The sequence below is a fragment of the Callospermophilus lateralis genome, chromosome 18 (assembly GCF_048772815.1).
Source record: "Callospermophilus lateralis isolate mCalLat2 chromosome 18, mCalLat2.hap1, whole genome shotgun sequence".
Lineage (NCBI taxonomy): Eukaryota > Metazoa > Chordata > Mammalia > Rodentia > Sciuridae > Callospermophilus > Callospermophilus lateralis.
Window position 1 is genome coordinate 55,237,639 of NC_135322.1, and position 19,602 is coordinate 55,257,240.

General features: G+C 40.5%; 1 protein-coding gene across 3 annotated transcripts in view; it reads right to left on the reverse strand.

Moving 5' to 3' along the window:
- The window catches only part of Rfwd3 (ring finger and WD repeat domain 3), a 40,157-nt gene extending 25,118 nt beyond the window's left edge, over positions 1-15,039 (reverse strand). For 2 of the 3 annotated variants that reach the window (XM_076837944.1, XM_076837942.1), the window contains exons 1-2: positions 14,956-15,039; positions 7,484-8,108 (exon numbers count right to left, since the gene is read on the reverse strand). In XM_076837944.1, coding sequence (XP_076694059.1) covers positions 7,484-8,106 — 623 coding nt within the window. In that variant the 5' untranslated portion in view covers positions 8,107-8,108; positions 14,956-15,039. Of the gene's footprint in view, positions 1-7,483; positions 8,109-9,680; positions 9,757-14,955 lie in introns of all 3 variants that reach the window. The other variant, XM_076837943.1, reaches the window with a different exon arrangement.
- Positions 15,040-19,602: the final 4,563 nt, after the last annotated feature.

Consider the following 19,602-nt stretch of genomic DNA (forward strand, 5'->3'; position numbering starts at 1 on the left):
CCTGCTGGATATTTTTAAAATCACTGCTACTTTGGTCCACAATGGAGCACGACTCTTCTGCTTAAAGTTAATTCTGTGTGATTTTACAGTTTCTCACATTGTAAAACTGCTGATTTAAAAGCGAACAACTTGCCAGGTGCGGTGGTGCATACCTATAATTCCAGAGGCTCAGGAGGCTGAGGCTCAGGAGGATGGTGAGTTCAAAGCCAGCCTCAGCAAAAGCGAGGTGCTAAGCAACTCAGTAAGACCCTGTCTCTAAATAAAAATACAACATAGGGCTGGGGCTAGGGCTCAGTAGTCGAGTGCCTGAATTCAATCCCTGGTACTCCCCTCATGCCCCGCCAAAAGTGAACAACTTGCTGAGCATGGTGGCTCATACCTGTATTTCCAGTGACTCAGGAGGCTGAGGTAAAAAATAAAAAATAAAAGGGCTAGGGATGTAAGAATAATGTCAGTGGTTTTAGCATGCCCAGAAATTATGTAATTGTAGCCACAATCTGATTCCAAAACATTTTCATGTTCTCTAACAGGAATCTTCTACTCATAAGCAGTCATTCCCTTTCTCTCCTTCTCCCAAGAATCACCATTCTACTTTCCATCTATAGATTTGCCTATTCTGGACATTTCATATGAACTGAATCTTACAATATATGGCCTTTTGTGTCTGGACTCTTTACAACTTGGTAAATAAAAGATCATCTATAAATATTATAGCTTCATTTTTTTTTCCCTTTCTTATCAAGCTTCCTGGTATAAAGTTGAACAAAAGTGGTAAAAACAGAAATCTTTGTCACATTTCTAATTTTAGGAGTAAAGTTTCCAGACTTTGACCATTTATTGAAATGTTATTTAGAAATTTTTCATTAATGACTTTTATCCTGTTGAGGAAATTCCCGTCATTCCTAGTTTACTGTGTATGTTTACCATGACGTGGTCTTGGATAGCATCTATTGAGATATTCATTCTTTTACCCATATTGTTTTTATTTTCATTTTTGGTACTAGGATTTAACTAGGAGTATTCTACCTCTGAGCTACATCCCCAGCCCCTTTTAAAATTTTTGAGAGGGAAAGAGCCAGGTATGGCAATGCGTGCCTATAATCTCAAACACTTTAAAGGCTACGCAGGAGGAACCAAAGTCTGAAGAGAGATCCTGTCTCAAAAAATAAAAAAGGACTGGGGATACAGATCAGTGATAGAGGATCCTGGGTTCAATTTACAGTACTGATTTAAAAAAAAACAAAAACAGGGGTGGGGTGGGGAGTCTCAATTGCCAAGCTGGCCTTAAACTTGTGATTCTCCTGTCTCAGCTTTCCCAATTCACTGGGGTTACATGCATGCACCACTATACCCAACCCCTATACGTAGGTACCACGGTGTATGTCATTAATTGCTTTTTGACTGTTGAATCAACTTTGCTTTCCTGGAACAAATGCTATTTAGTTATGATATATAATCCTTCCTTCACGTTGCTGGATTTGGTTTGTTAGCATTTCACTATATGATTTTGGTACCAAAGCAGTACTGACCTCATAAAATCAGGAAATATTCTCTCCTTCCATTTTTAGAAAAAGAGTTTATGAAGTAATGTATGCTTATTTCCTTTTAAATTACTCGGTAGAATTCATGAGGGATACCATCTGATTCTGGAATCTTCTTTGTGAAGTGTTCTTTCTTTCTTTTTTTTTTTTTGTGGTGCTAGGAATTGAACTAAAGGCTTCATAAATGCTAGGTCAGCACTTTAACACTGAGCTAGGCACCTAAACCTTTTCTAAATTTACTTTATAAAAGGCTATTGCGGGCTGGGGTTGTTGCTCAGTGGTAGAGTACTCACCTAGCATGCATGGGGCACTGGGTTCAATCCTCAGCACCACATAAAAATAAAATAAAGGTATTATGTCCACCTACAACTTAAAAAAAAAAAAAAAAGACAGGATCTTGTTAATTGCCCAAGGTGGTCTCTAACTTGCCAGACTCTCAAGTAGGTGGGATCACAGTATGTGCAACTATCCCTGGCAGGCTTTTAATTATTACTAATTAAATCTCTATACTTGTTTTGTTCTACTCAGATCCCCGCCCCCACCAAGAGCATTGGTAGCTTATATCTTTCTAATTATTTGACATTTTCACCTAAGTCATTTAATTTCTTGGCATAAAAATGTTCACAGTATTCCTTCATAATACTGTTCTCTTTCATAAAATTGGTAATATCCTCTAGTCCAATACCAATTTTAATATTTTCTTTTGTGGTACAGATTGAACCCAGGGGAACTCCACCACTGAATTACAGCCCCAACTCTTTCCATTTTTTGAGATAGGATCTCATTGAGTTGCTGAGGCTGGTCTCAAACTTGCAATTCTTTTGCTTTAGCTTCCTGAGTAGCCAGGATTACAGGCATGTGCCGCTTTGCTGGACCCTGAGTCTTCTCTATTTAGTTTGTTACTATTCTTTTTAAATATTTATTTAGTTTTAAGTGGACACAATACCTTTATTTTACATTTATGTGGTGCTGAAGATCAAACCCAGTGCCTCATGCATGCTAGGTGAGCACTCTACCACTGAGCAACAATCCCAGCCCCCCATTCTTTTTTTAAAAAAAACTTTTATTTATTTTATTGTGGTGCTGAGGATTTAACAGTGTCTCACATGGACTAGGCAAGCGTTGTACCACTGAGCTACAACCTTAGCCTCCTCTATTTAGTTTTTGTTCAATCTAGCTAGAAACCTGTCCATTTTGCCAATCTTACAAGGGCTAGGGATATATGTCAGTGGCAGAATGTGTGCTATTATTAGCAAATACAAGGCCCTGGGTTCAATTCTCAAACTTTTGGATTAGTTCACTTTCTCTCTTTTTTCTCTATTTCATATATTTCCTTTTGTGGGGCAGTGGTGGTACTGGAGTGTTCTACCCCTGAGCTACATCCCCAGCTCTTTTTATTTTTTGAGACAAGGTCTCACTACGTTGTTGAGTCTGGCATGGAATTTATGATCCTCTTGCCTCAGCCTCCCAAACCACAGGATTATAGGAACATACCACCATGTATAGATAGGTTTTTATTATATTGTTCAAGTCTTCTACCTTCCTTGTTAATTTTCTAATTGTTTGACCCACATTTTAAAGTATCAGCTGGGTATGGTGACATATGCCTGTAATATTGCAGGTTTAAGGCCAGCCTTAGCAACTTAGAGGCTCTGAACAACTTAGCAAGACCCTTTCTTAAAATAAAGAAGTAGGGACTGAGGTTGTGAGGGTACTGGGTTCAATCCTCAGCACCACATAAAAATTAATAAGTAAAATAAAGGTAATGTGTCCATCTACAGCTAAAAAATATTTTTAAAAAATAAATTAAAAAAGCAAAAGGACTGAGAACTCAATGTTAGAGCACTTGCCTAGCACAACTAGGTTCAATCCTCAGCACCACATAAAAATGAAAAACAAAACAAACAAACAAAAACAAAGGTATCCTGTCTGTAATGGCTCATTTGAACTCTCAACTTGATTAGATTAAGAAATGCCAAGGATTAAGATTATGGGTGTGTCCAGGAATGACTGGCATGAGGGATAGCCAACTGAGATGGAGACCCTCCATAAGCGTGGGTAGCACCAACCAAAAGGATGATGGCTTGGATGGAATAAAAGTTGGAAGAAGAAAGAAGCAGCAGCAGATGTAAGCTCAATTCTTCTTGAATGGGTTCTTGGTTACTGCTGCAATTGTCTGAAGATATAATTTTCCCTTCCTCACTCTTCCAAAGAGGACTCTGACAGTGATTCTCCAGAAGGCTTAGGTCTCAGACTAGGGTAGCACCATGGATTCCTCTTGTTCTGGGGCTTCAGCCTCTTAAATTGTGCAGCTACTGGTTCTCCCAGCTCTCCAGCCTACAGACAGCCATTGTGGACTATCCAGTTTCTGATCACGTAAGCCAATCTAATAAGTCCCCTTTTTATAATCATATTTCCGTTAATTCTGTTCCTCTAGAGAACCCTAATACATTGTCCATCTACAACAACAACAACAAAAGTAAAAGGACTAAGGATGTAGCTAAGTGGTAGAGAATCCCTGGGTTCAATTCCCAATACCAAAACAAAACAAAACAAAACAAAACAAAATAAAATGAAACAAAACAAAAACAGCAGCAGGAGCAAAAAGTGAAGTATTCATGTCTAGTATATGGCCTAATTCTCCCTTTAATTGTCAACTTTTCCTTCATGTACTTTAGGGCTCTTTTGTTAGGTGTAGGCAGGTTTATAATTCTTATACCTTCTAGATGTATTGGTACTTTCGTCATTATAAAAATGCTTTCTTAAACTCATAACCATTTTTTGTCTTAAAGCTTATTTTACTGGGCTGGATTTGTGGCTCAGTGGTAAAGAGCTTGCCTAGCATGTGACACACTGGGTTCGATTCTCAACACCGCATATAAATAAATGAATAAAAATAAAGATCTATCAACATCTTAAAAAAGAAAAGCCTATTTTATTTTGTATTAGTACGCAAATCCCACCTCCCTTTTGGTTACTGTTTGTATGGTACATTGTCGGGGAGGCTACTAGGGATTGAACTCAGGTGCACTTGACCACTGAGCCACATCTCCAGACCTATTTTGTAATTTATTTAGAGACAGGGTCTCACTGAGTTCTCAGTGCATCACTGTTGTGAGGCTGGTGATCCTTCTGCCTTAGCCTCCCAAACTGCTGGGATTACAGGCATGTGCTACTGAGCCCAGCCTCTATAGTGGTTTTATTTCTCTCTGTAAAATGGTATCTGGTTTATAATGTCACCCTCTTATGAGCTCAATATCACAAGTCAGTTGCCTGACCAAAAACAATCAATTCTAGAGTCCCTCCAACCAGACTGAGTGTATAAACAAACAAAGCTGAGAACTATTGCAAGAGGCCACTTTGCAGTCAGTCAGTTTCTGGGAACACTATTCCTAATTCTTAACTGTGAAAGGGTAGCCCACGTCCTCAAACTGCACACTACAAGGTCCCATTACCTATGACACAAATGTATGATTTTTTTTTTTTTTTTAAATGGTGCTGGGGCCGGGTACAGTGATGCATGCCTGTAATCCCAGTGGTTCAGAAGGCTGATAAGAGAATTATGAGTTCAAAATCAGCCTCAGCAAAAAAAAAAAAGGAGGTGCTAATCAACTCAGTGAGACCCTCTCTCTAAATAAAATACAAAATAGAGCTGGGAATGTGGCTCAGTGGTCAAGTGCCCCTGAGTTCAATCTCTGTTACCAAAAAAAAAAAAAAAAAAAAGAAAAGAAAAGAAAGAAATTCTAACTTATGGTGCTGGGGATTGAACCCAGGGCCTTGTATATGCAAAGCAAGCACTCTACCAACTGAGCTATATCCCTAGCCCACGAAATCTTACTCTGCCTTTATAATCTGAGAAATGACAGGTTAATAATGATATTAATGCACATTTGCAACTCAAGATCAAAGTCACAGCAATAGCAAGCTCTGAGACAACAATTAGCAGGATCCATGGTAAAAAGATGCAAGAACTGGGGATGTACTCAGTGGTAGAGTGCTTACCTAGCCTATGTTGAGTTCTGGGTTAGTACTTCCAAACCCGTATTAAAAGGGTGGGAGGAGGCTGGGACATGGTGCAGTGGTTAAGTGCCCTGAGTTCAATCCCAGTACCTCCTCCCACCCAAAAAGATTCTGAATCAAGAACCAGAAGGCAATAGTCAAATTTTAGAGTCACCCCAGGCAAATCACAAGTTATTCCACTGGCTCTCTCATTTGTAAAACAGTGGTAACAGATGACTAGCTTCTGCATTTTAATATTATCTCAATATTTCCATAGCATTAGAAAACAAGTCAAATCAAAGGTCCACTACGTTAACCCTTTTGTGCTATAACTACGAGACCCTGAATACTGTACTCTCTCAGGGTCCAAATTTGTTTCACATACAAAATGAAGAAGTTAAATTCAATCTCTAAACATTATGAAAATATTCAGAGGTCAGATGTGGAAAAGGGCATTTTAAATAAAACCATGAGGCATAGAAAATGTTATTCTTCATCTTATCAAGTCTTTTAAGGTTTGACAGCTAAGCCCTTATTAAAGAGGCAAGACCAAACCAAAGACTATGGACAAAAATTATTTGGGGACTGGGACTATAGCTCAGAAGTACAGCACATGATTAGAATACACAAGGCTCTGGGGTAAATCCCCAGCACACAGACACCCCAATAAATTATTTTCAACTCTGCAACACATTTTCAAGTGAGGCAACCTGAAATGTCTCCCAATTACTTAGATAGGCTGTGAATTAATTCAAATCCACTCTTTTTTTTTTTTTTAAGAGAAAGAGAGAATTTTTTTAATATTTATTTTTCAGTTTTTGGCAGACACAACATCTTTATTTTATGTGGTGCTGAGGATTGAACCCGGCGGCCCATGAATGCCAAGCAAGCGTGTTACTGCTTGAGCCACAACCCCAGCCCCTCAAATCCACTCTTTACAAGTCTTTTTTTAAATACCTGTAAGTAGAGTAACCAGTGAACAATGGATCTTGGTTGAGTGGAGTAGACTTGCAAATCAGGAATTTTTTTTTTTTGCATACATCTAAGAGCTAACTTTGGGCTCTTATAGCTCAGAGGTAAAGTGTGTGCTCAGCATGTACAAAGCCCTGGGTTTGATCCCCAATATCATATTAAAAAATAAAAACAAATCAGGCATAGTGGCACTTGCCTGTTTTCTCAGTGACTCAGAGGTTGAGGCAAGAGGATTGAAAGTTCATGGTTAGCTGCAGCAACTTAGCAAGACCCTGTCTCAAAATAAAAAAATAAAGGGACTGGAGCTATAGCTCAGTGGCAGAGTGCTCGCGCATGTGAGGCACTGGGTTTGATTGTCAGCACCATATAAAAATAAACAAAATAAAGCCACGCTTTATTTTGTTTGTCCATCTACAACTAAAAATAAATAAATAAAAATTAGGAAAAAAAAAAATAAAAAAAACAGGGACCAGGCTTGTGGCTCAGAGGTAGAGCACTCTCCTAGCACATGCGTGGTCCTAGATTCAATCCTCAGCACCACATAAAAATAAATAAAACAAAGGTATTGTGTTCAACTACAACTAAAAAACAAATATTAAAAAAGGTGGGGGGATGAGAATGGGGATGTAGCTCAGTGGTTAAATGCCTCTGTTCAATCTATAGTGCCAAAAAGTAAAAAATTAAAACCACCACCACCACCACCATCAAAAAAACCACCACCAACAACAAAAAAGCACACTTCCATAGAAACTATTACTAAAACAAACTGGCCCCTAGTTTTCAAAGCATACCTGTGTGACTTATTCCTTCAATTACTTAATGAAGCAAAACGAGACATTTTTATTTCTACATGACTTATAAGGAAGTAAGGGTTCAAAACAGTTATCCTTAGCAGCATTTGGGGTATGGCCAGAGCCCGAGTTTCATAGTTCTAGTATGGCACTGACCACAGGACTTATACATAAATTTACCTGGCATTGTCGGTCCTCTGAGACCCTGAAGCTCTTGCTCTCCGAGAAGTGGACCCTCTCCTCCTCCTTGCTCTCACTGGCCCCACACTTTGGTCTGAAGGTGGAGGTCTCAGGAATTCCAGCATTCCATGAAGTCTCTGCAGCCCACTGATGAAGCTGTTCATTGAATCCAAGGAAGCTGCTTGGAGAGTATGGTTAGCACCAGATCCCTGTCTATGCTCTTCTGAAGCCCCAGGATTAATGTTCTGCACATTAGCTTCTGAGAGCTCCACTTCCTCAGTCAGGTCAATGGATATGTGTGGAGCAGGGTGGAGCAGGGGTAGTACCCCTTGGCTGCTGACTCCTTCAGCAGGAGCAGGCTGGGGGAGGGGTGGTCCCCCATGGCTGTTGACTCCTTCAACAGGAACAGGCTGGAGAAGGGATGGTCTTTCTTGGCTGCTGACTCCTTCAGCAGGAACAGGATGGAGCAGGGGTGGTCTTTCTTGACTGCTGACTCCTTCAACAGGAACAGGTTGAAGGAGGGGTGGTCTCCCTTGGCTGCTGACCACTTCAGTGGGAGCAAGCTGTTCTGTAGCATGATCTAACTGCACCTGAAGATCATAGTCCATTGCTTCTTGAGCCATCACTGGGGAAATGTATTAGTAAAATAGATAAAACATGTTATATAGCTGATATAATCATTAATTAATCTTTCATAATTTTTGTTTAAGATAATTTGTAGCAAAACTGACACTTAAATGGGACTGGGGTTGTGGCTCAGTGGTAGAGTGCTTGCCTAGCATGTGTGAGGTACTGGGTTTGATTCTCGGCACCACATATAAATAAAGGTCCATCAACAACTAAATTAAAAAAAAAAAAAAAAAAGGACACTTTTAAGATCTAAGAAATCAAAAGGGTTTTGGTAATCAACATTTTCCCCATAAGGAACACATATACACACAGCCAGTTGTGGTGGTGCACTTATAATCCCAGCTACTCAAGCTTAGGCAGAAGATCACAAGTTCAAGGTCAACCTGGGAAACTAAGCCAAGACCCTATCTAAAAATAAAAAGGGTTGGGGATGTAGCTCAATGGTGGTAGGGCACTGTTGGGTTCAAACCTCAGTACTGAAAGTTTGTGTGTGGGTGGGGTGGGGGGGCAGCACTTATAACCAGCTTTCTAGGTTGCCCTTTAAAACATAAAATCCTGGGCTGGGGTTGTGGCTCAGAAGTAGAGCGCTTGCCTAACACGCATGAGGCACTGGATTCGATCCTCAGCACCACATAAAAATAAAATAAAGGTATTTTGTCCACCTACAACTAAAAAGTAAATTTTTAAAAAACAAAACATAAAAATCCTGTGACTATAATAATACATGCCAAAATAGATCTACAAAACAAGGGGACCACACTATCTTCTAGAAACCCTGCAGTTCTTTGTCTTACCCGTAATGTGGACATTTACAAAACACAAATGCACATGATACTATATATAATTTTAGCAGGCAATATTCACCTTCTGTAGCATCAAGTTATAAAGGGCACACAGGATATTTTTTGTGTCTGTGTGTGGTGCTAGGGATTGACCTCAGGACCTCATATACGCTAAAGCATGTGCTGTATGACTGAGCTACATTCCCAGCCCTGAGAACATTTTTATACTTGCAAAATTAACTCAGTTATTACCTCAATATAGAAATTAACCCAATTTCTCCAAAAAGGTCACACAATCTTTATTTTTTATTTATGCTTCCAGTCTCTAATTCTATTACATTTTCCCATTCAGCAGGTATTTATTAAGCACCTGTTATACAGTCAGCTACCCCACAGGCAAAGACAAGTAAGACCATGTATTACAGAATTTACATTCTAGTGAGTTGCATCCCATTCTGTCTTCTGTTTAAAAAAAGAAATAAGGGGGCTAGGGTTGTGGCTCAGCAGTAGAGTGCTCGCCTAGCACATGTGAGGCCTGGATTCCAGCCTCATATAAATAAATAAAATAAATAAAAATAAAGGTACTATGTCCAACTACAACCAAAAAATAAATCAAAAAAGAAACAAGAAATTACAGACTAACATTTGATCTGAGGAGTGGAGGGGGAGAAGGGAGTATCACTTTAAACATGAATGTGAGGAAAAGTGTCTAAAACAGTGAAAATTGAACCAAGACATAAAGAATGAAAAGGTGGTATAAATGATGAAAAGGTGGTGGCACACACCTGTAATCCCAGGGGCTCAGGAGGCTAAGGCATGAGGATGCCAAGTTCAAAGCCAGCCTCAGCAACCAAGCAAGACCTGTCTCAAAAATAAAATAAAATAAAATAAAATAAAATAAAATACAAAGGGCTGGCACAAATCAAAACAAACAAAAAAACCCCCACCAAAATACAAAACAACAATCTGACCATATGAACAATCAAAAGAAGAATTTTCACAAGGAAATGAGTGCATAGGTTCTTGGCAAGTGTGGGTTTGACTCACAGCATTGGGTTCAATCCTCAGCACCACATAAAAATAAAGGTACTGTGTCCATCTACAACTTAAAAAAAAGGGGGGGGGAGAACAGTGTAATAAACTCAATGAGGAAAATAAAACAAGGATTTAGTGGATGGGCAAGATACCATCATGGAGGTCTCATGATCTTGGTAAGGAGTTTCTTCCATTAGGAATGGACAACAGGAAAGCAAGAGTGCAAGCCAGGTGACCAGTTTGAAGCAACCGTGAAGCTGACATTAGACATGGAGACATGGGCAAGAGTGGAAGCAGTGGAGTTGAAAAGTTACCCACTTTAGCTTTAAGAATCTTAACAAACCATGCATAGTAGGTACATGTCAGTAATCCCAGAAACTTTTGAGGCTGAGAAAGAAGGGTAGAAAGTTCAAAGTCAATCTGCCAATTCACAAAGACCAGATGCTCAGGTGCTCAAGATTAAAAAAAAAAAAAGGATGAGGATGTAGCTTAGTGGTAAATCACCCCTGGTTTTAAACTTCAGTCCCACAAAAAAACAAAAATAAGCAACCTTCATAGTCTTGTGTGGTTTCTGGTTTCTGTTCATTTTTGGTGCTGGGGCTAGAACCCAGGGCCACATGTGTTCCAGGCAAGCACTTTACCACTTAGCTACAGAGCTAGCCCAGTCAGGGTTTAGCAGAAGTAGATAAAACCATCTCAGAAGGAAAAGAAACACAGAAGAGGGTCAACACTAAAACCACAGGACAATACTTAGGAAAGGAAAATAACAAGACTTTACGGGCACATGTGGTGTTTTGCAAGAATATTTCAAGGAAGGAAAAGTCAAGATGTCAAGTGAAGCCAGCGCTGTGGTGCACACCTGTAATTCCAGGGACCCAGGAGGCTGAGGCAGGAAGATCACAAGTTCAAAGCCAGCCTGGGCAACTTAATGAGACCTGCAGCACTTAACAACTTAATAGAGATTCTCTCAAAACAAAAACTAAAAAGGACTAGAATGTAGCTCAGTGGTTAAAACGCCTAAATTCAATCCCCAGTACCAAAAAAAAAAAAAAAAAAGGTAAAGTGTCAAGTGAGCCAGGTATAGTGGCTGAATTGCTTTTGCAACATTACTGAGCTGCTTATGCCTCGTTAAATTGCTGAGGCTGGCTTTGAACTCACGATCCTCCAGCCTCTGCCTCCCGAGTCGCTGGGATTACAGGGATGCACCACCAAGCCCGGCTTTCTCCCCAGCTTTCTTCTTTTTTTAGTACCTGGGATTGAACCCAGGGGTTCACTGAGCCACATCCCCGACCTTTTAAAATATTTTATTAGAGACAGTGTCTTCATGAGTTGCTTAGGGCTTCCCTAAACGATCCTGCTGCCTTAGCCTCCCCAACTGCTGGGATTACAGATGTGTGCCATTGCTCCTGGCTTCCCTAGCTTCTTTCTCCTACACAGTATTCTGGCTTATACAGAATTTGTGTTCTAAGGCAGAAGATTAGGGGATTATTCTCTGGAGAAAACAAGCCCAAGGGAGAATAAAAAAGACTATAGATTGATAGTTGTGAATCTCTCAAGAAAATGGTTGGATCTATACCATCCATTAAGTGGATGTTAGGTAAATACTAGCATTAAAAGCCCTTCAGTTGATAAGGTCCAGCTACTCATACATAGTTTTCAGCTTTCCAGGGGTCTTTCCTCAAAAATGAAAAATAGCCAAGGATCAGCTGGCATTTGAGGAAAATCCCCAACATGACAGAAAAGACCAAACCAGGCAAACAGGAAAAACTGAAGAAAGAAGACAATGCAACAGTTAAAACAAACTAAAACCAAAAAAGATGCAAACCAAACTAGTCAAAATCCTTAAAATTTTACCGGTATAAGATGAGCTGGGGTTATAGCTCAGTGGTAGAGTGCTTCCCTAGCATGTGTGAACACTGGGTTCAATCCTCAGCACCACATAAAAATTTAAAAAAAGGTATTGTTTCATCTACAACTTAAAAAAAAAAAAAAAGATGGATAGAGGCACATGCCTGAAATCCCAGCAACTTGGGAGGTCTAGGCAAGAGAATCACAAGTTGGGTAACAGTCTAGCAATTCAGTGAGAACCTCAGCAACCTAGTAAGACCCTGTTCCAAAATAAAAAAATGACTGGAGATACTAACCCCCCCGCCCCCCCCAAAACCCAAACAAAAGATATAATAGAAAGATTTGAAAATAGGACCAAGGAACTCTTCCACAAAGTAGAATAAAGACAGTCAAATAAGAATAAAATCATGGGGCTGGGGTTGTGGCTCAGCGGTAGAGCACTCATGTACATGTGAGGCCCTGGGTTCAATCCTCAGAACTACATAAAAATAAATAAACAAATAAAATACAGGCATTCTGTTCATCTATATCTAAAAAAAAATTTAAAAAACATCCAAAATCATGGTATTATCTGGATTTATAAATATGATAGTAGTATAAAATATAAAAACACTAGATTCCGGCAAAGGGTGCAGGGCTTCAACTACGGAATGATATTTCTCTTAAAAAGTCGAAAGTAAACCGGGTCCAGTGGTGCACACCTGCAATCCCAGCTGCTCGGGAGGCTCAGACAGGAGGATTATGAGTTCAAAGCCAGCCTCAGCAATGGTGAGGTGCTAAGCAACTCAGTGAGGCCTGTCTCTAAATAAAATAAAATACAAAATAGGGCTGGGATGTGGCTCAGTGGTCAAGTGGCCCCGAATTCAACCCCAGGTACACACCTACCCCCCAAAAGTTGAAAGTCATTATATCAGAGGTGAAGATTCTTTAGATCTGAATAACACATGCGCAGGTCTTATTGTTCTTTATACTTTTCAGCATATATACAAAAAAATTAAATGTCCTCCCAGCATACACCTAGAGAGCAATCAGTTCTGATTATCACAAGAAGGTACCGAGCAGATTCCATGTCTGATTGATCAGTGTATTCTCCAAAGCATCAAGTTCATAGCAGGTACTAAATACCTACTGAATGTATCCTCTACACCTAAAAACAAATTTGATAGAAGACCAAATTTAAAACACAACTAAACCGGGCTGGGGATGTGGCTCAAGCGGTAGCGCGCTCGGCTGGCATGTGCAGGGTGCTGGTGTTCCATCCTCAGCACCACATAAATAAAATACAGATGTTGTGTCCACCGAAAACTAAAAAATAAATATATAATAAATAAATATTTTTTTAAAAAATTCTCTCTTAATAAAGTTATAGCTCTACAGGAGAACCCACCAAAGAATGCTAAATAAACTTTAACCACCCCCTGCAAACACAGGGCCTCCAGCATGCTCTTCACTACTCCTTGGAAACAATACCAAACTACACCTTCTATGTGTTTCTAGGATATGATATCCTCTCAAGAGTTAGGTCTCAAAGGTCTCAGAGCAGAAGGTCCAAACTACTTCTAAGAATACCCCAGAGGCATTTAAACATATGGGCTTCCTGAAGACAAAGGACAGAAATGGGGCTAAAGGGCCAGAATCTAGGGAGTTACATGCCTAAAAGTCACTACTCAAAGGTGGCTAATAAGATAAAATAAAGAATTAAGCTGGGGGATGTGGGGATATGGGGGTCGATAATCAGCGACCAGGGAGGCTGAGGCAGGAGGAGCGAAAGTTCAAAGTCAGCTGGGCAATTGAGTCCCTATCTCAAAGTAATATAGCACCCCTGGATGCCCTCCCTGTGACTGCAAAAGAAAAAAGAAGGAAAAAAAAAAAAAAAAGGCCGGGTGCCATAGTGTGCGCCTGTAATCTCAGAGATCCAGAGACAGTAAAGTAGGATTATCTCCAGTTCCAGGACAGCCTCAGCAACTTAGATTCTGTCTCAAAAAATGAAAAGGGTCGGTACGTTATAGCCCAGTGGCAAATCGCCTCGGCTTAAATCTCTAGTACCCCAATAAAAATAATAGCAATTAAAAACTTAAGTTCTTCACACTGGTCATATTTCAATTATTCAAAAGCAGCACGTGGCAGGTACCTATCTTCATGGACTACAGAGATAGAACGCTTTCTTCTGCAGAAAGTTCCACGGAGCAGCACAGTTCTGAAGCAAAGCAGCAATGGGGGGGGGTGCCCGTGTCGCATACCCTGTGCTGCCGGCTAAGTCTTTGATCTTAGCAAGGCCACACCCAAGCTATTTTCTTTTCCCCAAGCCCCACTCCCGCAGCAAGATATGGACCCCCCAGGGCGTTTTTGCGCAAGTTCTGCAAACGCTCTCCCCAGCTCTCAATAGCTATTTTTTGTGCCAGGAAAACGTCTGCCACCTTATTAAACTTTGGAACTCAGGTTTCCAGGTCCCCAACCTGGAAGCCAGTCCTGGGTTCAAATCCTTGCTCTCACTCACTAGCTGGGAGACCTGTGGGTTCCTAACCTCTTTGTTCCACCTGTTCACCCGCGAGAGCGAGATAATAAAGGTATTTACGTCACAGCGTGGCTGAGAAAATAAAAATTAAGCTCCTCTGTTCACTTAGCGATGCATACAACTGGCGCTCCATTATTAGCAGACCAAGGCTCAGCGGCCGGGTGCGGTGGCCTGCGCCTGCGATACCAAAGACTGAAGCAGGAGGGAGGACCGCGAGTTCAAGGCCAACCGCGGCAATCTAGTGAGGCCTTGACTCAAAATTCAAAGAAAAAGGGGAGAAGTTTAAGAAAATACCTCTGGGCTAGAGGGTCCCTCGGTTCGAGCGCCAGGACTGGAAAGGGGAATAAACAAAACAAAAAAAAAAACAAAGTCCGCGACTCAGCCCGTGGGGGAGCTGCGAGCAAGACCTCCGCCTCCCGTCAGCGTCGAGCCCTGCCGCGCGGAACTCAACTCCTCGCGTGACCGCTCGGCTTCCCGCTTTCCCCACCCCCACGGCTGCAGGCGACCCCTCGGCCCGCGCGTGGGGCCGCCGGAGGTCGCGAGCCTCCAGCCGAGTTCTAAACCCGCCTTATGGGGCGTCTCTGGGTCCCGCGACCACACCGGGGCGAATTATCCCGAAGTTAGAGGCCCAAGGCATAGTGAAAAACAAATACCATCCTCACCTGATGCCGGAACGACGCGGTCCGGCTCCCGAGACCGCAACTTTTCCAGTCGTTACCTCAGCAGAACTACCTACGCTCCAGCACCAACCACCGCTTCCCGAGCAGCTCAAGCGCCCCGCCTGAGCCGCGGGCCCGGCGTGCTCCTATTGGACAGCAGCCCCAAGCAGCAACCAATACTCTCTCTTCTTCTTCCATTGGTAGCCGCTAGTTGAAACAGCGGTGCTCTCATTGGCTGGTACTTTGCATACTTACTAGGCGGGACCGCGCGTGAAGACGCCTCATACAATTGGTAGAAATCTTCGTCCATCATCTCGCGCGCAGCCTCCAAAGAGTGGAGTGGATGTGTGGTTTTTACCGCTCTTTATTTGAACTTTCTGGCGGGAGAAAGTTATGAGGCAAAGATTCCTCGGTCCATTTTGGAAAGCAGATGAAAATATTAAATCTGTAGTTCCTGTGGCTTGTCCCTGACACTTTAGTGAAGGAGCTATCTTTACCTGAGGGATAGTAGGTAATCGAGGAATTTCAAACTATTGCCCCCCCCCCCCCCCCCCCCCCCGGTCTGGAGCCTGTAAAGTGACAAAATCCCGATCAGACACATTCTCGTGGGGTTGAAGAGTTTGCCTACACAATCAAATATTTTTGCCTACACGATCTCTTCAATCTGAAGCCACTCTAATAAAATGCGAGCTGCTCTAAATTGTCACATCACTTAACAGCAAAGACTTTTCAAGCGTCTCCCAGAAAAACGAAATCCCATTTTTAGGATGAAGACTTCTGAAAATCTAACCCTCAGTCACAGACTGCACATTGCCAAAATTTCATTAACTCAGCTTCCACTTTTCAGTGGAAGTGATAGCAGAGGGAAGTATAAATAAAAGTCGGTTGAGAGGTGGTAACATACCTGTAACCTTGGCAACTCAGGAGGCTGAGACCGGAGGATCGCAAGTTCAAGGGCAACCCTGGCAATTTAGTACACCTGTCTTAAAATACAAAATAAGGGCTGGGGTTGTAGCTCAGTGGCAGAGCGCTTGCCTCGCACATGTGAGGCACTGGGTTTGATCCTCCACATCACATAAAAATGAAGTAAAGGTATTGTGTCCATCTTAAAAAAAAATAAAAAATCTTGGGTTGGGGCTGTGGCTCAGTGGTAGAGCACTCACCTAGCACGTGTGAGGCACTGGGTTCGATCCTCAGCACCACATAAATAAATACAATAAAGGTATTGTGTGCGTCTAAAACCAAAACGATATATTTTAAAAATACAAAATAAAACAGGGCTGGGGATGTAGCTCAGTGGTAAGGTACTCTAGGTTCGAATCCCCAGTACCACAAACATAATTTAAAAATAATTAAAAGTCATACATAAACAAATATACATTATAATGTATATAAATATATTAATGTATATATTTATATACATTAATATATTTATATACATAAATAAATATATTACAATATATTTTCCTCCATACCTGTCACCAACGCCAGTATTAACATTTGTTCTTTTCCTTTTCCTGCTATATAAAGGAGCTGATGATGAGTTTTAGAATACTATGAGGAGAAGGGAATTTTATAAACTAATAGATGTATTATGGACCAGAAAGAAAAAAATATTGTGATTCTCATGTAAATGTTATAGACAATGCATATAGACAATGCAAAGAAGCAAAACCCCAAAATTGTCTCTAGTCAGAGATAAATATAGATGTGGTGATGTTTAACTTGCTTAAGACCTAGCTAAGTTGTTGAAGCTGGCTTCAAATTTGAGATCCTCCTGCCTTAGCCTCCTGATCTGTTGGGATTACAGGCATGACCCTCCATACCAGGCCCCTAAACTTTTGCTCTTTGAAAGACACTGTTAAAAAAAAATTAAAATCAAGCTGGACCCAATGATGCATGCCTTAGGAGGCTGAGGTGGGAGGATCACAAGTTTGAAGGCAGCCTCAGCAACTTAGTGAGACCCTGTCTCAAAACAAAGTATAAAAAGGGCTAGGAATGTAGGTCAGGGGTAGAGAATTCCTGGGTTCAATCCCAGGGATCCCCACACACACAGAAAATTAGAAGTCAAACTACATTCTAGTAGAGAATATTTGCAAATAATTTATCTTATAAAGAACTTATATAGAGAACTCTTAAAACTCCATGACTAGTAAAATAAAACAATCTGACTTAAAATATGGGCAAAATATGTGAACAGACACTTCAACAAAGAAAAAGTATAGATGGTAAGTGAAATGAAAAGATGCTCATGACCTTTAGTCACTAGGAAAAAAACAAGCTAAAGTCAACAGTAAGATACCAGTCACTACAGAACTATTACAATGACCAAATTTTATTTTATTTTGTTTTGTTTCATTTTAATACTAGAGATTGAACCCAACAATGCTCTACCACTGAGCTCCACCCCCAGCCTCTTTTCATTTTTAAAAAATTTGAGACAGGGTCTTGATAAGTTGTTGAGGCTGGCCTTTGACTTGTGATCTGAGAGAGAGAGAGAGAGAGAGAGAGAGAGAGAGAGAGGCTGAGGCAGAAGGATTATATATATACATATATATATATATATATTTTAAACATCTTTATTTCACTTGCTTATTTTTGTATATGATGCCAAGGATTGAACCCAGGGTCTCACATGTGCAAGACTTTAGTGCTCTACTGCTGAACCACAACCCCAACCCCTGCCTCAGCCTCTTGAGTTTCTGGTATAACAAACATGTGCCACCACATCTGGCCAACAGCCAAAATTTAAAAGGCTGACCATACCAAATATTGGCAAGGGTATAGAGAAACGGGAACTCTTATATACTAGTAATGGAAAGGGGAAATAGCAGAACTTCTTTGGAAAACAATTTTATAGTTTGTTTTTTCCAGAGTTCTGGGGATTGAACCCAGGCTGATCTACCAATGAGCTACAAACCCAGTCCTTTTTATTTTTTTATTTAAAGACAGGGTCTCACTAAGTTTTTGAGGTTGGCTCAGAACTTGTGATCCTCCCGTCTCAGTCTCTTAAATTGCTGAGATTACAGGTGTGCTTCATCAAGCTGGGCTTAGTTTCTTAAAAAGTTAAATGTACACCTACCATATGATTCAGCCACTGGGTCTCTAGGTACTTACCCAAAAGAAATGAAAGCACAGATTTATACAAAAATTTATACATGAAAGTTCATAGTAGCCCTATTTGCAACAGTCAAAAATTATGAACAACTCAAATGTTCATCAATAGGTGAATGGATAAATTATGCTATATCCACACTTTGGAATAGTTTTCAATACTGAAAATGAATGAATTATCAAATCATGCAACAGACATGGATAAATTGAAAGTAATTGTGTTTTTTTTTAAAAGAGAGAGTGAGTGAGAAAGAGAGAAGAGAATTTTAATATATATATATTTTTTTAGTTTTCGGCGGACACAACATTTTGTTTGTATGTGGTGCTGAGGATCGAACCCAGGCCGCCCGCATGCCAGGCGAGTTCACTACCGCTTGAGCCACATCCCCAGCCCGAAAGTAATTGTTTTGATTGAAAGAATGCAAATGTTTTATATACCATATGATTCCATTTATACTAAACTTAAAATGCAAACTAATCTATAGTGACAGGAAGCAAATCAATGGTTTCCTATTTTGCCCATATTTTAAGGTAAGGGGAGAGGAGAGAGTGATTGTAAAGAGGCACGATAAAACTTTAGGAGTTGAAGGATATATTCATTATCTTTTTTAAAAATTGGAGTATTATAGTTATACATAGAAGTTGGGTTCAGTTTGACAAAATCATACGTGGAAGGAATCTTATTTCAATCCCCATTATCTCATGTTCATTATCCTGATGAAGTGGTAGTTTCATGGATATAAAATATGGCAGAGTTATCAAATTGTTTTTAAATACTCATAATTTACCATGTGTCAATTACAAGGTAATTTTAGGTGTTTCCATACTGCGGTTGGTGTTTTTAATATCTTTTTTAAAAAATATTTTTTAGTTATAGATGGACACAATACCTTTATTTTATTTATTTATTTTTGTGTGGTGCTGAGGATTGAACCCAGGGCCTCACATGTGCTGGGCAAGTGCTCTACCACTGAGCCACAACCCTACCCCTTTAAAAAAATATCAACTGTGCCATAATTTGTGTGTGTGCATGTGGTGCTGGGGATATAACCCAGGGCCTCCAACAGCCAGGCAAGTGCTCTACCACTGGGCCACATTTCTATCCCTAAAACGTTATTAAAATCAGCTTAGGCTACTCCTATAATCCCAGGGGTTTGGGAGGCTAAAGTTGGGGATCTCGAGTTCAAAGTCAGCCTCAGCAAATTAACAAGACCTAAGCAACACATTCTTATTCTGTCTTTAAATAGAATATAAAAAAGGGCTGGGAATATGGCTCAGTGGTTAAATGCCTCTGGGTTGAATCCCCAGTACCACACACAAAATAAAAGATAATAAAATCAACTTGGTATGGTTACTATCATCTGTAATCCCAGGTATTTGGGAGGTTGAGGCAGGAGAACCACAAGTTTGAGATCAGCCTGGTCAATCAGTGATATCTTGTCTCAAAATAAAAACAAGCTGGGCATAGTGGTGCATGCCTGTAATCCCAGCAACTCAGGAGGCCAAGGCAGAAGGATCAAACATTCGAAGCCAGAC